At 42.5% G+C, this 26,098-nt stretch overlaps 2 protein-coding genes across 4 annotated transcripts in view; both read right to left on the reverse strand.

The window, feature by feature from the left end:
* The window catches only part of EIF4E3 (eukaryotic translation initiation factor 4E family member 3), a 69,979-nt gene extending 68,672 nt beyond the window's left edge, over nucleotides 1-1,307 (reverse strand). Inside the window, exon 1 of the mRNA XM_061195530.1 lies at nucleotides 1,218-1,307. The gene's annotated coding sequence lies outside the window, so the exon portion shown is untranslated. The remainder of the gene's footprint in view (nucleotides 1-1,217) is intronic.
* Nucleotides 1,308-6,957: 5,650 nt separating this feature from the next.
* Nucleotides 6,958-26,098, reverse strand: part of PROK2 (prokineticin 2) — a 410,257-nt gene continuing 391,116 nt past the window's right edge. The window contains exons 1-4 of one of the 3 annotated variants that reach the window (XM_061195534.1): nucleotides 20,084-20,224; nucleotides 16,488-16,613; nucleotides 8,425-8,487; nucleotides 6,958-7,273 (exon numbers count right to left, since the gene is read on the reverse strand). In XM_061195534.1, the coding sequence (XP_061051517.1) occupies nucleotides 7,169-7,273; nucleotides 8,425-8,487; nucleotides 16,488-16,613; nucleotides 20,084-20,179 (390 nt within the window). In that variant the 5' untranslated portion in view covers nucleotides 20,180-20,224 and the 3' untranslated portion in view covers nucleotides 6,958-7,168. Of the gene's footprint in view, nucleotides 7,274-8,424; nucleotides 8,488-16,487; nucleotides 16,614-20,083; nucleotides 20,225-26,098 lie in introns of those variants that run through there. The other 2 variants (XM_061195533.1, XR_009701503.1) reach the window with 2 other exon arrangements.

A 26,098-nucleotide genomic window follows, 5' to 3' on the forward strand; every position in this document is an offset into this window, starting at 1 on the left:
TTGACTTGATTTCTTAGATTGAAATAAATCTAGAAGATTTAAAAAAAATAACTATTACAAGGCTGGTTCTATTTAATTGCACTTTATAAAAACTGTTGTCATGATCAGTGTATTTTTAAGCTTTTAGTATGATAAATTTAGTTATAGGAATCTGGAAAACCACTTGAATGAATCCATCTAATCCATAGGCATTTAAGTGAATAAGAAGCCAGTTTCTATGTTGGGAAGTGCAGGGGAACACAGAGGATAAGAAAGGTCCAGTTCTCTTGCTGATGAGTTAGCAAGGTAATTGGAGAAACCTGGCAAATGTGCCTCAAACCATAAATCAAGGCAGAACATGAGATACGCCAGGAGAGAGATCGAGAAAAAGAGCTCGGGATAATGAGGAGAACAGACCTCACAGCCGATTGCCCGGAAAGGGCCCTTAGGCAGACTATCTCTGGTTGCCCTACTGAGGGAAGCAGGAAAAACCAGAAGACGGAACAAAAAATTGTCCAGTTTCCATCTTCCCCATCTTTCTGATTCCCACATTCTCCTCACTCTGGGGTCCATTTTCAAAATAAGTGTTTCTAAGGGAAATAAAACCACATAATTCTCTCTTCAAAGTTTTCTGTTCCAGCTCTATGCGAATGCTCAAGTGCCAATAAGGGATATGGTCGTTTTAATGGAGAAAGTTTGTTACCTAAAATCTTTTTGCAGGGAGAGCCAGCAAATCAGATTAGAAATGTCAGAACCGAACAGAAATCAAACAGGTAGCTCTCCAGGAGACCACTCTCCTCGCTTTTCAAAGGAAGGAGGAGTAGCAGGCTTACGCTACAGAAAAAGGTATTTTGTGCTTTTGCTCAAGGGAAAAGGAGAAGAAAAGTCTTAGTAAGTATTCGATTCACCCTATATACTGGTTGCAGGCATTTAAGATAAATAAATAGCTTGAAATTTATATCTGAAAGCCTGAAGACTCAAAGTCACTTCAAATTACACAGAGAAAACATGCACAAATGTTTTAAGCTGCAATGTCAAGGCATAAATGCAACTGTCTTATTTCTCAGTAACATTAAGGAGACAGGTAAATTAAAGCTATTTTACCACTTGCCTTCTAGGAGGAACAATTTAGTCATTTACAAATGAAGTTTTAACTGGCCAGCCTATTCTACAGTAGAGAAGATGTAAACTGGTAGGAAAGTGTATATTTGAAACATCACTCGAGATATTTTTATTACCTGAGTTATGCCAGTCTGCATAGCTTTCTGGGATGGAAATCTTGCTTTCTGCCAGGATGTGATATCTGAGAAGCACACACTGTTTTTCGGTTAGAATCTGTGTTGGAACCTGGAGGGTGCAATAAATGGTTTCACTTTCTTGAAGATACGTAGATGTGCTGTAATTTTGAAAGGCTTTGAAAACTTATTAAAGTTGCAACGCTGACTTAATACATGCCTTATTAAAATATTCTCTAGAGATCATAAAATTTAAAATGCATGAGGGGATGAAACTTGACCTCGCCTTTTTCATTTAACGTATTTATTTTTTTCCTTTTACCCCCCCCCACCCCGTTATATTTTCCCCCTATAGTCCCTGAGTCCTGACCAATTTGCACTGCAATGTGCTTAGTAGAAGAAGAAAAGGCAGAACAGATAGGAAAGAACCCCTGTCACAGGTATTCATTCTGGAGAGTGACATACTGAAGAGTTTAACTGTATAGTGTGTAATTCTTTTAACCCACAGGCACGATCCAGTTCATTTGCATATCTATCTTGAGGAATTATGGGATACCAAAGCTATTTCTAGAATTTGATTTGCATAATTGTTCTAATCCTTTATGAGTAGGGTGACATGTGGTCTGACAAAAGATTTTTTTTTTAATTTGTAAGTTACTGTATAAGTTTTATAAAGATATTAGAATTAAACACCTTTAGATATATATTTAATACCTGCCTCTATTAAAAGGAACACAATTATACAAAGGCGTGATTAGTCTTCTGCTAACGGCATGTTACTTTACTTTTGCTAGTTGGAAAAACACCTTCGTTCACTGAAAGTCTGTCTTTTGAAGTTTATTCTTTTTTTTCTAGCACCTCTTGGTGACATTAAAATTCATTTAAACGTCATAAGAAAACGTGCGGTTGTAATGAGCCTCAGTGACTCTCCCTGTCTCCCAAATTTCTTAATTCGTGGGTAGATGACATATTTGAGTTTGAAACAGTAGAAGCAAGAAATACATTTAGGGACTTCCCTCGTGGTGCAGTGGTTGGGAATCCGCCTGCCAAGGCAGGGGACACGGGTTTGATCCCTGGTCCGGGAAGATCCCGCATGCCGCGGAGCAATTAAGCCCGTGCGCCACAACTACTGAGCCTGCGCTCTAGAGCCCGCGAACCACAGTTACTGAGCCCGCGCGCCACAACTACGGAAGCCCACGTGCCTGGAGCCCGTTCTCCGCAACAAGAGAAGCCACTGCACCGCGCACCGCAACGAAGAGTAGCCCCCGCTCGCCACAACTAGAGAAAGCCCGTGCGCAGCAACAAAGACCCAAAGCAGCCAAAATAAATAAATTAAAAAGAAATACATTTACACATTTTCCTAGTGTATGGAACAGGAATGCTCTTGTGACCAAAGAATGTGAATTTAACCATTTCTGATTTGAAGATTCTTCTTCCATTTGGTTATCAGTTTCTCATTATGATATTTTTTCAGGACTGCAATAAAGATGAAAACTCCATTCTGGACGTTTGAGCACTGACCAGCCTCACACTCTCCTCTCTGTTCCTCCCCACAGCCCCAGCAGGTAGGAATTCTCACCCAGCCCTGCCTCCTGACCATACTAAAAACTAAAACCAACCAAACTGCCTCGCTGTTGCCACTTTGGGCTGACGTGCTGCTCTGTTCTCACCAGAAAATCCCACGAAGTGAGTCATCAATGGTCACGTCTTCCCAGTGTGTGTGGCAGCATCTGTCCCAACATCCAAACCAATTTGGGGGGTTGGGGGTTGAGTCCACCTTCTGCAGGGCAACCACTGTGCAAGAACACCAAAACAAAGTTTTTAAGATCACAGAAAGAAGTATTAACCAAATGATGCACTTTTGAAAAGAATGATTCCATTCGTATTGATTAGGGGAGAAGCGGAAGTGTTTTAACAGAGTCCTCGAATGGGAGTGGCTGAACTGCTTCTCTGGGCTGCTGGGTGACTGTTTCAGGAAGTCGTTCAGTGACCCACTGGTGGGTTAGCCCTACCTTCACTCTCTGGGTCCAAAGGAGCCAGATTCATTGCTGCATCTCCCTGCTGGAGAGGAAGGGGAGTGCAATTTACTTTTAAGGCAGTGAGGCATATCACTTCTGCCCACGCTCCATTGCTAAGTCACATCTGGCTAAGGGTTGCTGGTAAATGCAGTCTCTAGATGTCTGGATGAGTGACCCGGTACCCAGGTAAAACCTCTTGGGGGAGGGGCAAGGGGAGGGAGAGAAAGAAGGGAGAAAAGAGGGAGGAGGGGGGAGGGAGGAAAGAGAGAAAAGAGAGAGGGATGGGGGAGGGGCGGGGAGAGAGAGAGAATTTGAGAATGAATGAATGAATTGTGGAAGACAATTGGAGTCTACCAGCCATACCTTCCATTCAGGGATTTTCCCCCTAGTTAACCGAATCCAGGAGAATTAACAGAGAATATTTAACATCAGTTGTCCAACGGACTAACGATAGCAGACTACATTTAACTCCCAGAACCCAATCACAATACACAGTTAGCAATATTATTGTGAAAATTTCTTACTTTGAGCAGCAAATATTTTCTTTTAAAATTTTATACAAGAGTAAATATGCACTCATATACGCACATCCTGGGTCTGAAAATATTTTGCTCCTCCATTTTGAACTCCAACTTGGGATTTCAAAAATATATCTTAAGAGGAAATGTTTAGGACAGGCTAATCAGTGAAAGGGCCTTGGCAACATCTAAGCAGAGAGCCATCATAAAAGAAGGATTGATGTTACTACCAACACACAAGGCTGTGCCTGTCCATCTCACAGTGGACCCTATGGAGAAGGGACCAAACTGATTTGATTCGGAACAGGACAGGAGAGGTGAAGGTTTGAGGATGGGGTGGGAGGTGGGTAGAGGTGGAACAAGACTGGCATTGAGATGATAATTATTGATAAGATGCTGCATGATGGAGACAGAGGCTTCCTCATACAATTTTGTTTAGTTTTGTTGATGTTTAAAAATTTCCATAAGAAGAAGTTACTGTTTTGCTTGTTTGCTTTGGAGAATGAACCACACACACTCATGCCAGCCTCAGTACTGTCTCTAGGGGACAGGCCTGTTCCCAGTCACGTGAGAAAACGCCACTTGTGAAAACCATTAAAATGGTCCCTGACTTTATAATCTTCTGAAAAATGAAGTGAGAAAAGAGTGGGGTGAGATTTCTGATGATAGAACCAATGATGAGTAAAGTCTGTTTATGTGTTTCATCTATCACTGGTCTGGTTTGGTAAAGCTCCAACAAAAGACTACAGGGATATGCTGGGACGGATGAAGGTCTTCAGTTAGATAACCGGGTTTGTAAGGGCACAGTTTTGGCACACACTTTTCTACAGTTAAAAAAAATGCTGCTCTTAAAAAAAGGCTCAAGTCAGACATGACAGTTTTCATGAAAATCAATGTTTGCCAAGAAATCCAAAGGTCCATTTGAGTTTGGTCAGTAGCTTCTGGCATAAGGTCTATTTCTACCTTAGAAAGGATGGAATCCATTCACAATATTTATATCAGACTAGAGAGCTGACTTAAGTTTTCTTGCATAAATTCTCACTTTACCTTACTTTTAGAAATTCCGGCCTACGAAGTTCCGGCTTCAGTGAGAGATTGTCCTAGAGACTGGAAGAAACGGCACTACCATCTTTATGGCCCAAGACTTTGTGTGCTTTGCACAGAATTATGTTAAAGACTCGCCATGAAGCATGATCACAAGGTTTTTGAAACAATGGCTTGATAGGTGCTAACTTTGGTAACAAGTTAAAAAATAATAACCAAATAGAAGGGTACACTCCTCAATAAAAATAATAACGAAGGAGAGAGGTAACAAATGACAAAGTTCTGTTTTTCTTTGGATCGTAGTGAGTCAGTAGGTACAGTTCTAAGTTTTCTACACAAGCTCCACATTTGTTCTCTTGGCTGTGTACATGTAGTCTGAGTTTTTAGGTAGTGATTTAAAATATTAAGTTGGTATATGTAAAAGCAAAATTTTATAAAAGTTGTATGTCTTTTAACCTGGGGGGAAATGGATGATGGACCCAATCAAGTTTTCACCACTTATGAAAAAGGACATGTTGAACATTATATAAAAAGAGCATTGAGCAAAATTACCCATAATTCCACTTGAAGTCTATTTTTCTTTTCCAACAAACTGACCAAGGAATGTTTCTTGAACCCAAACTAAGCTGAACCAAAAATAATCCTTCTATGACCAAGTATGGTACTTAGTACAGCAAAATCCCATACACTCATGGGACACGTTACTCCAGAGGTAAAGTTACACATAATGTGTATTTGTAAGCCCTGGATGAATAAATAACTACAAAATGGACAATTTTTTTTTGCAACTGTTAGTGGGTTAGCACGGCCACTTTAGTCAGTTAAACACATTCCAGAAGTTGTTTATTTGCAACGTTGAATCCATTTACAACACTTGGTGGGTTTTTCAAGGCCAGGCTACATTGGCATCGCTGTACGGCCAGCACCTAGCACCCTGCCTAACCACCCGTGATCAACACCCTGTTACTATTTGCTGAATCAAGACAGTGAAATCCCGTGAGTCCATTCCTGATAACAGTCAGTTTTGCATGTCATAATTTTCCTTCATGCTCCAAAACCTCACTGATTTAACACATTATTTTCATACTACCTTAAAACTCATGCAAACAGAACTTTTCTGTCCATAAAATGAAAACTTACACACTGTTAGTGCTATATTACCAACTTTGGAGTCTTTACCCATTTTAGAACGTGGGCTATATAGAAATCCGCTTGTAATAAAAACTGACAGCTGTGACAAAAATAAGGATATGATATTAAAAATAAATCAAATGATATATACTACCATCATTATTCTGATACAGAATTTTTACACAGCAATACTGATACAGGTACAAATGATGGGATGTCAGGCAATCCATTACAACAGACCTTTGGGTTACAAATAAAGTTTAAATGACAACTTAATACCGATTTAAAAACGATAACTAGTGTTATGCCAGATTAAAATCAATACTTCCTCTTCAAGTGACATTTTCTAGAACATCTCTAACTAGGAGACTTTCGTTAAAAAAAAAAAAAAAAACTTTATAAAAAGGAAAAGAAATAAATGTAATATTGTACTGGAAAAGTCTTTTAAAAAAATCCCAAATCTAGAAATCTGGACTAAATTAATTTGACTTCCCATTCTTTCTGTCCTCATACTAGTCAAACCACAGACCTGAAACCCACTTGCATAAGCAGGTTCAGTTAAAGTTCAGAAGCACCCCTGCCTCCACTCCATATAAGAGAAGTTTGGGGTCTAGTTCAACTACACATTCTTTTCACTGTTTAAGTATCAGGCAAAAAGCTTGATTCTCATCAGTGATTCTACCAGCAAGCTCAAGGATGTGGATCCCTACTTTAAAATGCTAGAGGGTCAGAGGGAAATGCCAAACAATAAAATGAGAGTCTTAAGACTCACTGAGGAGTGAGGGAAAGAGACCAAGGTGGGGGTGTGTGTGTGTGTGTGTGTGTGTGTGTGTGTGTGTGTGCGTGTGCGTGCATGCGTGCGCACACAGTGGGGCAGGGGGTGTTTTAAGAAAAAAAAAGTTTCTGTAACAAAATATCAAATTCCTATTCTCCGCACTTCTGTGAAAATGGACAAGTTATTGGCATTAAAAAGAAGCCAAACCAAAACACAAACAGGGAAGTGAAACTGGTTCCATAATGCCTTGCACTTTACATTTCTATTCAAAACATAAGTCCGCTTTCGATTAAAAAAAAAAGAAAAGTAACACATCACTTAAAAATCAAAGAGGAAAATGTTACTTGGAAAGTTGAGGAAGCAGTAGCATTTCTTTCTGGCATATTATTTGTTTGGTACAATCACAGGTAAACAGACTTTACGGACATCGTGTGGCTGTTCACATTTAAAGTTTCTCCTCTGAAGTGGTTACTTTCGGGCTAAGCAAGTGTATCGGTTAAACGAAGTCCGTGAACAGGCTAAGCCGGGCATGCATGGACACGTGTGATGCAGTCTCCGTCCAAAAAATGGAACCTAAAATAAAAAAGAAAACTGAGTCAGAGCAGGAAATGTTAAAAAAACAAAAACAAAAAAAACTTGGTTGAGAAATCTCTTTGAATAGTAATAGCTAGTGTTTATTGAGTATTAGCTATTCATCAAACGACAGGCTCAGCACTTGTTTAATGTATTATCCTTTTCCATCCTTACGACCACTCTGTGAAGATGGCAAATACTTTAATTTACCCATTTTACAGACGAGAGACTGAGGCACAGAGAGATTAGGAGCTTGCCCAAGGTCACATATCCAGAACTTGAAGCCTGGCTGGCAGGTGGACCTGAGGGACCAAGCTTTTAACCAGCAAGCTACACTGCCTTCTACTTGTTCTCATTTTAATTCTTTTTAGAGCGTCCTGTGACTGAAGCTCCTTGAGGAGAACATAACGTTATGGGCGCGACCACATGTATACAGTGAGCAAATAAAAATTCACTGATAATGAGACATATATAAATTCATACATTTGTGCAAATATGTGAGGGAGTTCCCTGGTGGTCTAGTGCTTAGGATTTGGTGCTTTCACTGCTGTGGCCTGGGTTCAATCCCTGCTCAGGGAACTGAGATTCCGCAAGCCACGCAGCGCGGCCAGAAAAAAAAAAAAAAATCTATTAAAAATCCCCCAGAAACCATTCCTCCCCCCCAAAAAAAAAAGATGTGAGACGAAGTCAAAATTCTGGGTGGGGCTAGGGGAGTACTAAGAGGAAAATTAGGGAAGGAGGCAAGCTCGATTTGCAGAAATGCAATAAAGCAAACCTGTACAGACTCATGCCTCCGGGATCCTTCTACAGTTTCCGCCAGGCACGGAAATGCATCCTTCCTGCCTCCCAACTCAAATGCTTCCTTCGGTATCATTCTAGCCGTATTTCCTATTCTTTCCACCAAAAGGGGCCGCCCCACACCAGTGATCTGTCCTTAGGAGAAAATCTGAGATGCATCTTCCAGATGCCTTCTAAATCATTTCTTTATACATCAAACAAAAGGCTGTCTGCAGACAGTGGCAGAACCATTCTAACCTTATTTTTAGGTTGAACTGATCGGATGGACCCAACTCTATGGGTGTCCAACAACGGTCAAGGCTAATTACTCTGGGCATTATCTTTGGGTGCTCCCATGCTCGTGTTCTTCTTACCTCCTTTTTCCTTTTTCTTCTCTTCCTCTTTCTTCTTTCCTGCCTTCCATTTCCAAAATGGTTCTGGAAGGGCCAGGGAGATGGTTGAGATCAATAAATACAAAGGGAAGAAAGGGAAGCAGTAGGACGGCAGGGGAGGTATGTGGTGAACAGGCAGAGCCATTCCAGTTCCTTTGTCTTTCTGCAAGAGCATTATTTTCAAGGCTCTAATGACAGTGTCTACTCGGGGGCACCTTGGCCATCGGCTCCATGCAGACGCGTGCTAGAATGGTTCTGTCACTGTGTGTGTCAAAAGGCCCACGGAGGGCTTCCCTGGTGGCGCAGTGGTTAAGAATCTTCCTGCCAATGCAGGGGACACGGGTTCGAGCCCTGGTCTGGGAAGATCCCACATGCCGCGGAGCAACTAAGCCCGTGCGCCACAACTACTGAGCCTGCGCGTCTGGAGCCTGTGCTCTGCAACAAGAGAGGCCACGATAGTGAGAGGCCCGCACACCGCGATGAAGAGTGGCCCCCACTCACCGCAACTGGAGAAAGCCCTCGCACAGAAACGAAGACCCAACACAGCCAAAAATAAATAAATAAATAAATAAATTTATTTTTTAAAAAAAGGCCCACGGATAGCTGGCTCATTTGTTGCCACCGAGACTATGTCAGAGGAGGTGGAGGCAGCAGGAATGGCCTGGACAATTACAAGTGGATGGTATGAGACGTTATAACTCATGACCTTTATGATCCTTTCTTGACCCTGAGATCTGAGAGATCCCTTTCACCGAGCCCCAAACTACTACACGAACCAATGGTTCTCAATTTGGGGTGATTCTGCCCCCAGCCCCCCAGGGGACATCTGGTAAGGTCCAGAGACATTTTTGTGTGTCACAAATGAGGGGAGGGGGCAGCACTACCGGCAGCCAGTGGGTACAGGCCAAGGATGTTGCTAAACATCCCACAACTCAGGGGACAGTATCCACAGCAAAGAATTATCTGGTCTAAAAAAATGTCAAAAAAATGTCAACGGCGCTGAGGTTGAGAAAAATGAACACAGACAGCGACATCCAAGGAGCCTGGAACAAGTGAGCTCCAACTGTAATAAGGGTGTCAAACTGTATACATGGAGAACACCGAGCCTGTGTCTGTTATTCATTCATTCAACAGGCATTTACTGAGTGTCACCAACATATCAGACCCTATTTTAGGTGCTGCAGATACAGTGACGAACCAAACAGGAAAGGCCTCTGCCCTTCATGGAACTTAAATTTTAATGACAGATACCCAGTAAGAGAGTTTCAGGTACTAAGAAGTGCCCTCATGGTTTCAGTGCGGTGCTCTGTGCATCTCGACACCATGGTCACTCTTTGGCCTGTCACGTGGGTCGTCCTCAGCAAAAGCAGCAGAAAAAAGAAATAACGCTGGCGGTCTGCCACAGGCCGGGCCACATCAAGGCATCATGTATGAATGTCACACCAAAGCGGGAGCCAGATTCCTGCCTCGTTTTGACACAAGCCAAGTGGCCTCCTCTTGAGGTGAAGTAATGCACCTGACTGAGGTCACCCAGCTAGAAAAGGAACGTGTCACAGTCAAACCCAGCTCCATCTTCTTCCAAATACCACCAGGTCCACACTCCAGGCTCTGGGAAGAAAGGGACTCTTGTTTATGAGGACACAGCACTCTGCCTGGCACATAGGCATTTAACAAATATTTTCTCGAGCGTGTCCTATCTCCTGTGCCCACCATAGGCTGTGGCCTCCCTGCAGGTAAAGGGGTGACCTTCTCAGGTCCTGGAGCTCCCCCTTCGCCCCGAGCCCCCCTGCCTGGCACTGATCAATGCCACCAAACTCGGAAGCCAAAGGCTCTCGCTTACATAGGGTCCCTCCAGGGTCTAGGAGGGGCCCTGGCAACGTGCTCACTAGGTTGTGTGTTTTTGTGAAACCTTCAAAAATATCTTTGTGTTATTCTTTTTCTTACTGAGAGCACCAAGATTGTGGAAGCGTCAACCTAGATCTGCTCCAACTGAACTGAACATAATGATTAGACTGTCCTGCAGGTCCCTTTATACCTGAATGTCCTTTTCGTATTTTTATGCTTTTTCAAGATCCAGTCTGTGTTTCTCCCTCCTTCCTCTGAGCCTTTCTTCACTGGACCAGCCTGTAGCAGTTTTCTCCTCCATCTATGAGCTCTTAACCACACAGACCACGATTTCTGACACGATACACCCCATAGATAACTTGCCCGTTTCTTGACTGGTCTATTCACCGCTAGTTCTACATTCACTGTATGACAAACCTAATAGGTGTCTGATAGTCACACATGCATGAGCAAGTGTTCATGGAAGATGCATCTTCAGATGTACAAATAGAGCCAAGGAGCTCATCACTCAGTACCAACGTGATGGTTTACTTTAGAATCAACTACACACTCAAGCCAATGTTTCTAATAGTCTAGGTTTCCAACCAGCAAATTCTAGAAGTTACCGAGGCAGAACCTTCCGCACTCTTGAGAAGGCACGATTCCCAATACATTCGCAGCACTTTTAAAGAGAAAACAGTCCTGATACAAAACAGAAGTATTATTCGTGCTGTCGCTCAAAACAGAGTCAATTGTGTTAAAGAAGGAAACATAATGGGATACATGCAGAAAAGCCTAGTCACGCGACATAAAAAGCACTGGTCCTCTTACAATTTTAATCTTAATAAAACCAGGCTTGTTACAATTTTTTCAATAGAAGTACACAGCTCCAAAAAATTCAAATCGTATAACAGTGCATAAAATAAAAATGACAAGTCCCACAGCTTCTGGTTTTAATAGCTATGAAGAGTGCCACTGTATCTTAATTTGGTAAAGTTCTAAATTGTTTCTTCTAATTTTTTTGGAGTAGGTATATACTCACATAAGCCGAAATCATGCAGTACTTTATCTGCTCCCATTCTGTGAGTAGAGGGGTAACCTGGGGCCTGGGTTGATGGAGGCCGACCTGACACGGACCTGGGCCTCCCACTGCAGTGTGTCCCCAGAGAAAGTAAAGAAAAGCAGGGAATGGTGGGTCAGCCTCATTGGTTGGGTGAAACTGCACTTGAGTTGGGGGAGCCTTGAGCCTCTGGGACTAGGGGGCTCATAAAAGATTTGCAGGAAATGAGTGGTAGTTTCTATGAGTCAAGGGGACCCCCCGACACACACACACACACACGCCCCCCCGGCAATCATGTATGGCAGCCACAGCACCTGTGTGGACGAGTGGGCAAAAGAAGCTGTGTGCTCAGGGAGCTGATGAGTTCCCAAGGAGGCGAAGATGCTGTACCTCCTACGCTGTGTCCTGTGAGGCATAGTAAATGAACTATTAGACAGGGGTGCTCAACCGGGGTGATTCCAGCCCCCTCCAACACCCCCGTCCTCCCCGCCCAGGGAACATGTGGCAACGTCTGGCGGCACTTTTGGTGGGCACAACTGGGACGGGGTGCTACTGTCATCTAGGGGGTAGAGGTCAGAGATGCTGCTAATAAACATCCTATAATGCAGAGGGCGGCTCCTACAACAAAGAGTCATCCAGTCTAAAATGTCAAAAGAGCCCAGGTTGAGAAACCCCGTATTAAACTAAAGCATATTCATGTCTTGTGAGTCTCTCTGCCAATCTGAACCTGTAATCATGGCCATGAAGCTGTCCTGAGAGAGCAAATGCAGACAGTGGCTCTTGACATCTGTGACAGCAAATGAGCATACTTTGTATTCTTCCACCCATCTTTTGCTAAATTTTGCACTTATATTAGTTATATTTCAGTCAGTATTTTTAAAAAATTTATCCTCTATTTGGAAATTATGCCTATAATGTTTCACCATAAGTTGGTTCTGAAATAGAAACAGCTAATAACTTTTTAATTCTTCCTTTTTTTTTTTTTTTTTTTTAACATGAACAAGACCCAGTCAGAAATTTTTTGCTTCAGGAAAGGAAAATGTATTAGTCAAGTTTTAAAGTGCAGCTCAAAAATAAAAATAGAAAACCAAAATGAGGGCTAAAAATGTTAACATAAAAAATGGAATGAAATTTAAAAACAAGATTAATTTTTTGAAGGAAACATAGTTGTTTAAATTTAAAATTTTTTGATAAAATAATAAGCAATAAGAATAAAAGTACTAGTCACATAATTCTGAACTTCCAAAGCCAATGGGTAATCAGAATGGGATGGACATGGCTAATCTTTATAAACTCTAAAAGTGTGGGTATCAATAGAAACAAATGTTTCTTAAACTGCAAAGTATTCCCAGTAGACATATGATTTAGTAATGCATTCTTAATTGTTAAAAAACTAATTGTTAAAAATCAATACATGTTAAAACTATTATTTGCCTAAAAATGTGTTTAGAAAACATGCATCCTATTCTTTTTTTTTTTTTTTAACATCTTTATTGGAGTATAATTGCTTTACAATGGTGTGTTACTTTCTGCTTTATAACAAAGTGAATCAGTTATACATATACATATGTTCCCATATCTCTTCCCTCTTGCGTCTCCCTCCCTCCCATCCTCCCTATCCCACCCCTCTAGGTGGTCACAAAGCACCGAGCTGATCTCCCTGTGCTATGCGGCTGCTTCCCACTAGCTATCTATTTTACATTTGGTAGTGTATATATGTCCATGACACTCTCTCACCCTGTCACATCTTACCCTTCCCCCTCCCCATATCCTCAAGTCCATTCTCTAGTAGGTCTGTGTCTTTATTCCCGTCTTGCCACTAGGTTCTTCATGACCTTTTTTTTTTTTCCTTAGATTCCATATATATGTGTTAGCATACTGTATTTGTTTTTCTCTTTCTGACTTACTTCACTCTGTATGACAGACTCTAACTCCATCCACCTCACTACAAATACCTCCATTTCGTTTCTTTTTATGGCTGAGTAATATTCCATTGTATATATGTGCCACATCTTCTTTATCCATTCAGCTGATGTGCATCCTATTCTTTTTAAGTAGACATATTTTATTCTATTTTTGAATTATCAAATGTGAAGTTAAAAACTTTACAATTACAAAATCGTAGCCTAGCAGTGACTGTAAACTCTACAAGTTAATTGATACATCTGAAACAAAACAGTAAAATAAACTCAGGGGTCACCAGTTTCTACTTACAGGTCTCAGTTTCATTCATCAAATACTGTTCACTTTATCAAAATAAACAAACATCTGTGGCTAATGTCAAGACCAAACCAGAATGGAAAGTTTAAAATTTGAGCAGGTGTAGTCCTCACCTATTCATAGCCTGTGTTTTTAAAGCACCAATACCTGGGACCACAGTCAGAGTTAATCCACTTTTTTTTTTAACCAAACAAAAAGAAAACAGGGAGGTAAAAGTAATAAACACATCGCATTAAAAAGAATTTTCTATCTATATTTTTACCATCTACTAATAAGCTGCAGAACTTCAGAGTGGAGTTTCACCAGGATATGTTTATTAAAAAATGCTTTTTCTTGAGTTGTTTTGAATAGAATATAATTGAAAAATACTCTGGAAGAACTAGATTTTCACCGGGATAAATTAATTTCGCCCAAGACAAGTAACAACTCTGGGACTAGAACTCAGTCATTGAAATGACCTACGAAAATGTGTGTTCAAGACAGAAAAATAACCAATATGAAAAGCTGTAACATTGAGGTCTAGAAACACATTTCAAGTGGTCATCTGAATAGGGGGTAAGTTCAGATCTGACATTAAAATCTTATTTTTTCAGTACTTCAGTTTTTTTATCACTTAATTCTATTAGGAAAACCCTACTCTGTTATTATAGACTTCGTTATTAAGTGTGATAAAAACACAGCACAGAGATGTACCTGGGTTTACGGCAGGAGAATGACTTTGTTTCCTTTCAGAACTGACGTTGCACTAAACCTCAACTAGAAACTAGAGGAACCGGGGAGGCAGAATCTGATTCTCTTGTCAAAATATCTCAGATTTGGAAAACTCATTGGAACTACAGGATGAGACAGGTGCCAACTCTGGACCATCATCCCTCATCTCAGTGAGCATCTTCCCCACACAAACCAGTTTGGGTTAATTGCACTGAAAAACATGTTCAAATTAAACATGACGACAGCTTTCACGGAAGTAGAAGAATACGGTGGTTAAGACCACACAGACAATGGAGCATCAGACAGAAGTGAAATCCAGAGCCTGCCCTCTGACCTATCACCTTGGGACCTCAGCCACTTACTGAGCCCCTCTGAGGCTGAATGTTGTTGCACGGAAAATAGGACAAAACTAAATCTTACTTCACAGGCTTCTTGGGAGTATTACATGAGAAACACATCCACAACACTTAGTATCCAGCGTCTGGTACAAGACTGCATCCAACGAGCGGCAACTAGTACTGCGATTCATACAAAAATAGTTCCCCAGAATGTGTCACTCTTCACTCGCTCTAGCAAACTGGCCCCAAGATTCTAGTACCCAGGGCACGTGAGGTTATACTAATCCTGTACGAAGACAACGTAAGTCTTAAAGGAGGGTGAGTTAAGAGTCAACTTTTCAGCGACAGCGACTCCAATGGACAAAAGATGACTCTCGTTGGATAAGGCTGATGATAAAAACTGAGATCAAGGTCAAAGGCGGCTGGGCCGGCTTCACCACCCCTCCCCACCCCACTGCCGCCCACCCGGGGTAGGGAGGGGTGGAGTCTGGCACGGAGCCAGACAACTAACGGTTTAAAACATTTCCTGTCTCAAAATGGCCAAGAATAAAAGGTGCATATCATGCTTACAAACGACAAGACCGGCTCACGGGGGGAGGAAAGGTCTAAACACAACAGAAAGTGTTTCTCAAGGAAACCACAGGAGAGCCCAATGCCGTCTTCAGATGGGTCCGATCAACCAGGGTCCCCACTACAGTGCACAGAGCAAAACCCAAGCCAATATACGTCCTTCCTTATTTCATTCCAAGAGAGTCAAAATATTAGCTGTTATCTGTAAGTCTGGAGGACAGGAAAGATGTTTGGCACTACTACAGTTTTAAACCCTAAGCCATGTGTGGAAAAAAAAAAAAAAAGCAGAAGGTGGAATTCAGCTTGCTTTGGAAACGTTCAACCTATTTTAAGACGAGAGGATACCACGTGTAGAGAGAACACTGCAGGGGACTGAACTCGCCGCCAACAAGCCACCAGGCCTGGGACTTGTCCTTCAGCACACATCCCTGCCCCTGCACCCCACGTAACTGCTGGGTAAATGAAGATGTACCACTAGAAGAGCAAGGCACCTGCAAGCTGGCATCCCTGGGGGATCTGGCTGTACTCATACTGTATTTCAAACGTTTTGAATCTGAAGGGCAAGGATTCTGCAGGCTCCACAAACTTCTCTGCTCTCTCCTGCCTGCCACCCACCCCCTTCCAGAAGTCACGTACAGCTGCCCGACCCCTGCAGTCAGGAGAGTCTGCAACCCCTGGGGACACAACCTCTAAAGCACTGTCCAGCCCTGCCACTGGTCCTGCCACTTCTTGGCAATAACTTTTCAAAAGTGGTGTTCAGGGCATTGTGATATTGAGCTGTTAGATAATAAATTGGCAAGTTAAATATCGTGAACCTCCATGGTTGTGAACAATGCATCCTGTGGAGAGAGTCAAAATATAGGACTTTCAAGTTAAGATACAAGAGTGATTGCATCATGGATGAGTTTCTGCAAAAGCCAAAACACAAACTTATTTACTTCTGCCTTTTCGGTAGGTCTGACGTTAAAAGTCTTTTCAAGAGCTTTCATACTCTGATTTCTGCAAAGAAGCATACACAGTATATATATATATATATATCCTAAAATTTTTTAAGCAAATTTAAGTGTTTGAAATTATTTTCATGAAATGTTTCTAATGCCACGAGAAGCATGATATGTAAATGATTAATAGAATAAGGATGGTAAAGGATACAATTCTCTCAAATGGAAAGGGAAAGGAGTGAGGAAGTGGTTTTCCACTTCAACTTCTCTGATTCCCAACTTCTAGCGCGTTACCCTGGGTTTCACGTCACACAGGCCTTGCTCAGAGTTGACTTACTACAATGTAAGAGAACCACCAAGAACACAAATATATATACTAACTTTACGAGTCAGCGGATGGCAGCTGTCTCCCACTTTGCCCATCGGTGTGCAAATCCGTATGCTCTTAACCCAGATACTAACAGCACAGCACATGGCTCCACCACACTGGGGGTCCTTGTCGCAGGCCTGAAATGTAATAAGCACACAGATAAATACAGATAACAGGAATGACTCAGGCTAAGGGGATCTAAAATTAGCAGTAAAAAAAAAAAATGCCCTTTTCATATCCAACCGCTATGATTTTAATAATCTTACATATAAAAAAAGAACTGTTATCTTCATTTGCGTGAACATATTTACCACAAAATCTGATCAGAAGTGATTTTCCCACTTGGGTAAAAAAAAAAAAAAAAAAAATCGCCTAAATAATGGCCCACACATGATGAAAATCTTAAACCACAAGATTTTTAAAAAACAAAATCAGCTCTCCTTTTCTTGTGCTTTATGGATGAATCGGCTTTGAATTTGAAGAACGTGTCTATATTAGTCTTTTACCATACATGGCCATTAGGAACTACATAAATCGAATCACAAGATTTTATGACTATTAACTGCAGAATACATTGGGCCCAATTTTAAAAAGGGATTTAAATGGTCTCTAAATCTGGCATGAAATGCTCCAGACCCATAAAGGCACTGATGTAGATTTTTAAAATACTGCTCATTTTCTCTTTCAAATATTTGCATTTTGGTTCACGAGATTTGATGTTTCTCACACCATTGACTTGATTTTCACCATTTCCTTTTGAAAGAAAGAAATCTCACAGGTTAAGAATGGACAGACCAAGACTTTTTGCCTTGTATTACTCTTTTCCGGGTGAGTAACCTGCAAAAAGGAAATTATTGGCTTAGGATATACATATGTGTGCATTACAAAGTTACCTGAACTATCCTATAAGAGCCATCAGATTTAGAAATGCAAGCGACAGATGCAATTATCAACAGTGATTACTCAAGACCGTTGTTCTTGATACAAAAAATTGTAAATACATATAATCAAAGAATTAACTATGGAAGAATTTCCATACTTGACTAAGTAGAAGTAAATAATGAAGTCTAAACTTATTTGCATGAAAATAGATCTGAAGAACTATTCTTCTTTCCTAGAACCAACCATAAGTAGGATGCTTGGTTTGAACGGTGTGCAGTAATGTTTCGCTAGTGATAAGGTAAAAGCATCCTGTACTATATACGTAAGAAGCTAAAAAGTGTATAATTTAGACACCAATTTTAAATGTAGATTTAATGGAAACAACTAAAACACTTCTTCAGAGTTCTTGGTTTTGGGGACAGCTATAACTTCTCAAAACAGAAATATATGGGCACACTCTTATTCACTATTTTTTCGTTAAAAGTGATCAACTATCTTGCTTTAGAGTTGGTTTTCTTTCCTCCATAAGAATTTTTTCTCGAGCTATTTAGAACAAATATCTGGATTTAAACTACAGTTTTCATCTTGGGGTGTTTGAACATTTATAGGAAAATATATAAACATTCCCACTTTTCCAATTTTTCTTTGAGTGCCAGAAATCACACATATGTAGCCATTACATTCCATAAATGAGACGTTCAATACACGATCTTTTCCAATACTGTTTTAACAAATTCATGTGGCCATATAAATCAATTTAAAAATGACTACATATACTACCCCCCAAAAAGTAAATATTTAAGGTGGAGGTTTCAGGCAATATTTTATTTCAACAGATGGGACTTGTCAAGAGCAGGAATTCTGAAGCCCCACTAGCTCTTTTAATAAGACAATCAAAATTCAGCCAAAATCTCTTAAAATTCAATCAATCACTTGGATGTTTAACATCCTAGAGATGACATATCTAGATAAGTTATTGAGTTTTTTATTTGACTCCAGATGGTCCCTGTCATGGAAACATAACTACATTTCTTTATTGCCATGCTGTTTTAGAGAAATTTTTTAAATTCTTTTTTTTTTTTTGTAGCACTGATTTAAAACAACAAGAAAAACAGCACACATAATTATATAATAAGCCCAGTCTAAACCTTAACAGATAAACATTCAATGTGATAAAATTTCATTGTGTAACACAAAAAGCTTCAGTTCTCAGAAATACAAAGAATTGCATAGGTTTATATATTTTTAATTAGACAGCTGTTTCCTAATGCCCTTCATATTTAACCCACTGCTGATCTATTCAAATAGTGTTGTTGTCTTGTGAATGGAACAAAAAGATACTTATATCACAAAGGAATCTGGGACTCAGAGGATTAGGAGAAATTTAAAATGAGCCAGCAGGGGAAGAGGGGGGAAAAAAACTCATCAGGTTTCAATTCTCATGTATTAGAAAGACCTGTAAAAACTTTTTTTCAACCACAGGGACTGACAAAGCTATTCAAATACATTTGTAAAAATCTCTACAAACCATTCTAATAAATATCACAATGCTTATAATTAAGCATCTCTTGGCCGTAACCCAAATATCTATTGGCTGTAACCAAATACTGTTCTAGTATGAGGACTTTCAATGTGCTATAAGCCTATTAACTAACATGGAGACAATAGAGCTTAATTTTCTCAAAGCAATGACATTTCCCTTAAATTTAAACGTTATTTCATTATCTGTGTATCATCATTTCAAACACAGAAGTTTTATTTAAACCCTATTGTGTGCACTTAGATATTTGAAATAATTTAATGGAGGTGTAAAATAATTTCAGACTTAAAAAAGAAGAGTAAAGCATTTAACAATCAGGAAATGGTAGCGATTTTGCATTGTTGACGTAGACTAGACATTTTTACCTTGTGCTGTAAACTCATCCTTCGGATCCACACAAAGAAAATTGTTGGTGGACGCAGAAGAGAACTGAACTAGTTCCTACTTCTACAAATGATGAAGACATCTCTAAACTGCAACATCTACATGGCAACCTATTCCATAATTAAGCCAGAGCACTGGAGGTGCTTTATCAATAACTGGAAGTGGAAAACTTTTACAGGGAGAACCTCGGGACGCTGGAAAAACAAAAACAAACAAACCAAAAAACCTGGAACCCAGAAGGCAGCGTCCACATTGCTTTTCAAAGTGCACATATGTCCTCGGACCAAGTTATTTCCAAGGGTTTTTGCGGAGGATGCTTCGGGGAGCAAACTCCTTGACTACAGAATTAAGGCTCCCGGGATTTGGGGGTACTGGTCTTGCCCCTCTGCATTTCAGGACACTAAAATTTTAAGGATAGAGGCTGGAACGTCTGGGGAAAGTGCTTGAGAAAACCGCGAAAGGAAACTTCTTTCAGCTTAAGAGAAAAACAGACCAAACACGAGGAGAGAGGGGGAAGCACGCGGGAGAAGGTGGTGATGAAGGTGGTGAGGTGAGACTGTGGTCACTTTTTCTTCCAGGGAGCGCCGGATGTCCCGGCCGTCCGCGGCTTTGGGAGCAGGGCACTTTTCCAAGTGCGCCAAAGGGCGACTGGAGCAGGAGTCCCCGCCCGGGATGACCCTCCCGGTGGCCCCCGCCTCCCCGTTGCGGTCGCCCCCCCCCCGCCCCCCACCCCGGTGCCTCTCGGGCGCGCGCGAGGCGGGCGCGCATCCCGGGCGGACAGGTGCACCGGGGGCCTCTTACCCCGGTGATGACGGCGGCGTCCCCCGCGGGGGGCTTGGGCAGCAGCGGCGGCAGAAGCAGCAGGAGCAGCAGCGGGGCGCAGCGCGGGCTACTCATGGCGCCCTCGGGCCTGGGCGGCGGTTGGGGGGCCGTTGGGGGCGCGCGGGCTGGAGCGCGGAGCGGCGGGCGGGCGGGCGTCTCGCGCGAGCCTGCCGGCGGCTATAAAGGCGAGCCCCGCCGTGACTCACGCCGCCGCCCGGGCAGCCGCACGCGCGGGGGCCACGGCGCGGGCACACCTCCCGCGCCCACCCGGCCCGGCCCGGCCCGGCCCGGCCGGCGTCCCCCCCCGCGCACGTGCTGCCGCGGGCCCCCGCGCCCCCGCCCCGGGCGCCACGCAGGCAGCGCCCGCCGCTGCCTTCCGCACGCGCCCGCATGGCTTTTGTAGTCGGGGATACCCTCCTCTGCTGTCCTGGTTTCCCCAGTTCCACGTGCTCAGCGCCGCAAACTTGCAGCTCATTTGCTCTCCAGATGTTTAGGGAGCGCCTACTACGTGCTAGGTGCTGTGGACACACGGGGGGAGCAAGGGAGGTGATAAGAGCCGCTCAATTCGTTCATTTCTGTATGTCACCTACTGCCCCTGGGTCCGTCTTAGGGTCCAGTAACCGAACAGAAAAAGACATCAAACAAACACCCTGGGAACGTGGAAGATGGGGCGGGGGGGGGGGCGGGGAAGAACAAAGGGAGGGCAAAATTATCCCACATCCCTGACGACACTGAGGGGGTATGTCCTTCCAGCTGTGGGAGTCCAATTTCTTTCTTTCATTTCAAATGCTGTTCCTTTCTGCTCACATCTGTTCCCGACCCTCTGCTCTCTGATTTTCCTCGCATGCATTTCCTCTCTTTAACATCGCGCCAGCTTCAGGCAGAGCAGTTCAGAATGATGCCAAAGCGGAATGAGATCGCCAGGCTTCGGATGCCAGCCTGAGGCCCCTTAAGCTCTAGGTAGGCAGCTCTCTCTTTTACTTTCTAGCCCAAGATAATCACCCTTAAGTCTTTATAAGATGCGATACGGCGGTACTGGGATTCGTTCATTCGTGTCAACATGACTTGAGTGCCTACTGGGTTCTAGGCCACCTACGAGAGGACCAGTGACAGATTTGCCTTCCACCTGTGACCTCGAGCCTAGCTCCAAGAATCTCAGACTGTTCTTCCTCAACGAAATTGATTTCAAGAATACCTAGGTGTGACCACACCAAACTTGCTGCCACCGAAGTTTTGGGAAGCCCAACTTTCTTCCTGAAACCTCACCTTTCCCTGGTCTCGCTCGAAAGGACCACAAACTGTTGAAAAGCAGATGCGTGTTCCAGTCTCTGTAATAAATGCAGTGAGGAGAGTGGGGACAAAGTTACTTTCAGACTGTGTGGCTCCCCCATGGCAAAGCATTCAGACTAAACGTGGAAAAACAAAACAAAACAAACAAACAAAAAAAAACAGGCTATTATCCAAATGAAAACAGCTGAGTATTTGGAAAACTAGATCTTTGATTTTAAAAAGCTTTTTCATGCGTGTTTTTATGTTTGAGAAACGTCTTGAAAGAGAAAGCAAAAAAGCATCAAACTTTTTTTTTTATGTTTTAAAAAACTGTTAAAATTGGATCCACGGTAAAATAAGTGGGAACAGTAGCAAGTGACAGATTGGTGGAAAGTTTCCGTTTCCAGTCTCCATGCCAACGCTAGCATTGGAATGCTGCCAGGTAAACGTAAAAACCAGTCAACATGGATTTTAACATTCCTACAACTTTTTTTTTAATGGTCTATTTCATATTTGTTACTACTGAATGCCAGCTTGGGTATTCCCTGCTTCTCCAAGCGTAGAAAACCCGATCCGTATTCAGAGGAAAATCAGTTTTCAAAAGTAGATGGCTTCACACACTGCTGTTTGGAAAACAATCCTCATAAGGCTGTTTTGAAACAAGGTTGGAAACACTTAACAATAGGGTTGGTTTGGTTTCATATTGATTCTTTTGATCCTGCTGTTTCTTTTAATTGTTTTAATGCTTTACAGGAGAAATGAAGGCCTCTGATATGACAGATCTTTGCATCCATGGCCAAGTTAGAAAATTGAAGTCTGAAAGTTAGTTCCATCTTAGAAAGATGAAAGGTTGAGTTTAATTAGTTCATAAATATCAGCTAGGAAGGCCATTACCGAAATAGAAATTGATGAGTAGTTTAACTATTCTGTTCTCTTCCTTACTGTCAATTGTGCCACATGATCAATGCAGCCGTGGGATAACTATAGAAGGAGAAGCAAACTTTGTGTAGTTCGGAGTGTAGCCTCCCGTGTTCTAGCAGACCATCAAGTCTCAGCTGAATTGGAGGGGCAGTACAGGAAAGTCCACAGACCCCAGGTTTGTGAATCAGACTGACCTGGATTGGAATTCTCAGTGACCAGCGGACAAGTTGCTTGAATCTTTTTAAGCCTCTGTTTTCTTAGTTGTAAAATGGATAAAAAATACCAACCTCAAGGTATACAACCTCCACGGGGTTTAAAGATTATAATACCTTAAAGTACTTAGCACAGTCCTTAAAACATACTGGGAGCCCTGTTAAGCACTGCCTCTTATTAAGTCTCTTCCTTTGGTGTCCTCTGATAATGTCAGCCAACACTGATAGTTTTTTCTGTCTTGCTCACCAGACTAGATTATACACTCATTGGGATAAGGATCCTCGTGTCTAATTTAGCACACACCCCTCTTGGCACATAGGCATGTGGCAGGCCCTCAGGAACTGATGATCACTGAGAATATATCCTATGGAGGATAGTCTGGAGACGGGTTACAAGAAAGATATACAGTGTGGACACATTTAATTTACATGAATCAATTAAATATAGTCATCAAAAAGCTAGAGGGATACATGCTTTACCTGGGGCAGTTGATTCAGCCTGCCACTCTACTCAGGGGACATGTGACTGAAATGAGGTGAACTAGGAGATACAAACCTCTCATTACAGTCACTCTGGGACTCAGGCTGACGAAGCCTCCATCTCAACATGTGCTTCATGATTGCCAGTGTAGGGTGGTGTAATGGGTTAAATTATGTCCCCACCGAAAGCTGTTTTCAAGTTCTTACCCCACAGTACCTGTAAATATGACCCTATTTGGAAGTAGGGTCTTTGCAGATGTAATCAATTTAAGACGAGGTCCTACCGAATTAGGGTGGGCCTAAATCCAATGACTGGTGTCCTTATAAGAGAAAGAAGAGGGATACTTGGACACAAAGACACACAAAGAGAAGGCTAAGTGAAGATGGAGGCAGAGATTGGAGTGATGCATCTACAAGCCAAGGAGCCCCAAGGATTGCCAACAACCACCAGAACGTGGAAGAGTCAAGGAAAGTTTCTTCCCTAGAGCCTTCCGAAGAAGCAGAAGAAGCACGGCCTTGTTGACACCTTGATTTTGGACGTTTAGCCTCCAAAACTGTGAAAGACTAAGTTTTTGTTGTTTTAAGCCCCCCAGTGGTGGTAATTTCTCATGGCAGCCACAGGAAACTAATCCAGGTGAATGGAGCTGGAGGGTTGCACACCAGCTCTCGAATGCCTCTGCCTGGAATTGACACCTGTCACTTCTGCTCACGTTTTAATGGCCAAGAAGAAGTCAAAGGACTTAGTCTGTCTTCAAGGTGACAGACAATGCAAGTCTGTAATACACTCTGGTTTCTGAGGAGAACCAGAAATCTGGGGAGCAGCACCATATTTTACAGGAAAGGAGTCATGCATGGCTTGGACTCCTTAATGAGCACGTAATAGGGAAGAACCTTTGTATTCTATTACAAGTTAATCACTAAAGGGATGTTGCCTATAAGCTTAAATTATTCATGATGGCCCTTCTCTGGGAACCCTGCCTGCCAGGTAATGAGCATTAAGCTAAAATTCCTTTGTTTAGCCCTCAGAGAACATCCTGACCAGACCCACCGGTGAATGACCGCAGGGAGGAAGAAATTAACACAGCCCCTCTGGAGTCTGACCGGAACCAGGAAATGTCTGACTTTACTCCTTCCCCTTTCAGTATAAAAGAAGCCTAAATTCTAACTCAGGCAAGAGGGTTCTTTGGGATACAAGTCCACCATCTTCTCGGTTTGCTGGCTTTCTGAATAAAGTCACTATTCCTTGCCCTAACAACGCGTCTCTTGATTTATTGACCTGTTGTGCGGCGAGCAGTACAACTTTGGACTTGGTAATAAGCATAATGAACTTTGAAGGATACTAGTAATTATTATAAATGATAATGTATTATTTCCTTTGTGTTTTTTCCAGTTCGGTATTCCCTATACTAGAATTGTACAAAGACTCTGAAAAAAAAGTAAATGTAAAAACGACTTTCTTTTAGGTGGGTGGTAAACTGAAATTCATTTATTCAACAGACATCTACTAAGTACTTACTATACGCAGATATTGTGTAAGGCACTGGAGGTACAGTGGTGAGCAAAGCATGTGAATCCAGCCCCCTGGGATTTTACAGTCTAGTGGGAAGAAGGACATGAATCAAATAATCATACAATTATGTAATTATAGGAAACATGTAGAGCACTAGGAGAGAGCATATGGGGAGACCTGGAGGTTTCCTTAAGGTAATGGTGTCAAAGCTGAGATCTGAAGCTTGAACAGGATTTAATTGAGATAAATGAGGGCAGCGGGAATGCGGGGTGGCTGGGCATTATTCCAGGCAGGGGAATTGCTTGTACTGGAGACTGGAAAGAGCATCCATGTTCAAGGAGATGAAGAGAGGCCAGTGTTGCCCAAAGAATGAGTCTAAAGGGAAGTCTGGTACAAATGTGAAGCCAGAGCAGTGGTAGGGACCCAATACAGAGCCTTTTGTAGGCCACGCTGAGGATCTTAGTCTTAATATGGCTGGGGAAGAGAGAAAACATAAGGATGGACCAGGCATGACGCAAGTAGCTTTTGAAAAAGAGACCCTTTTCCAGTACCAAACTCCTCGTGCCCCTACCCCGAACCTCTTTGGGTGAAGGCAACTCCAACCTTCTGAGGATGACCTTGGAGCCACCCTTGACCTTCTCTTTCTCCCACACCCCCTGTCCAATCCATCTGGAATCCGACCACTTTTCCCTCTGTCAGGGCCACCCTTCTTGTTTGGAGCCATCATCATCTCCAGCATGGATTACTAGCATTGCCTCCTTACTGGCCCCCTGGTCTCACCCTTGCCCTCTACATCCTATCATCCCTCCAGCTGCCTCAGCTCTTCCACTCCAGCCATACCAGCCTCCTGGAGGCTCCAAAACACACAGACAGGCCCCCACACTGGGAACTTTGTTCTGAAACTTCTCTTTGTCAGGACTGCTCTTCCCCACAATAGATAGGAACATGACTGAATCCCTCCCTCCTTCCACCCTGACCTCAGAGGCTTCTCCCAACCACCCTGATAAACGTGCAACTGCCCCAGCTCTCCAGATGCCCCTCACTCTACTCCTTTTCACATTTTGCTTTCTCCTCTAGCACTTAACACCTTCTGGCGCTGTTATTTACTTATATATTATATTTACTGTCTTGCTCCGCCCCCCTCACACATTACCGGAATAGAAGCTCCACAAAATTGGGGATTTTTTAAAAATATCTTTTGTTCACCAATTTAAGTCCAGTGCCTGGAAGAGTGGCTGGCACATGGCAGGCACTCGATAAACATTTGGTGAACAAATTACTGAAAATGTGGAGAAGAGATTGGATGGATGGGTGGGTGGGCGGGTAGATGGATAGACGGATGGATGGATGGGTGGATGAAGATGCATCTGATGGGAGGCTACTGTAGTGGTCCAAGGGGCTTCTGCTACTGTTATTAGCAGGAAAGAGGGAGAGAAGTGAACTGATTCACTCAAGCAGCGAACAGGCAGAGCCTCCTACTGATCGAGATAAACAGTGGAAAAGGAAAGGTCAAGATTCACCACCAGGATTCATCTTGTATAACTGATCAACAACAGGTATGCTGGGGTGCAGGAAATTACCTGGATGTGGGGAAGGGCAGCC

The sequence above is a fragment of the Eubalaena glacialis genome, chromosome 7 (genome assembly GCF_028564815.1).
Source record: "Eubalaena glacialis isolate mEubGla1 chromosome 7, mEubGla1.1.hap2.+ XY, whole genome shotgun sequence".
Lineage (NCBI taxonomy): Eukaryota > Metazoa > Chordata > Mammalia > Artiodactyla > Balaenidae > Eubalaena > Eubalaena glacialis.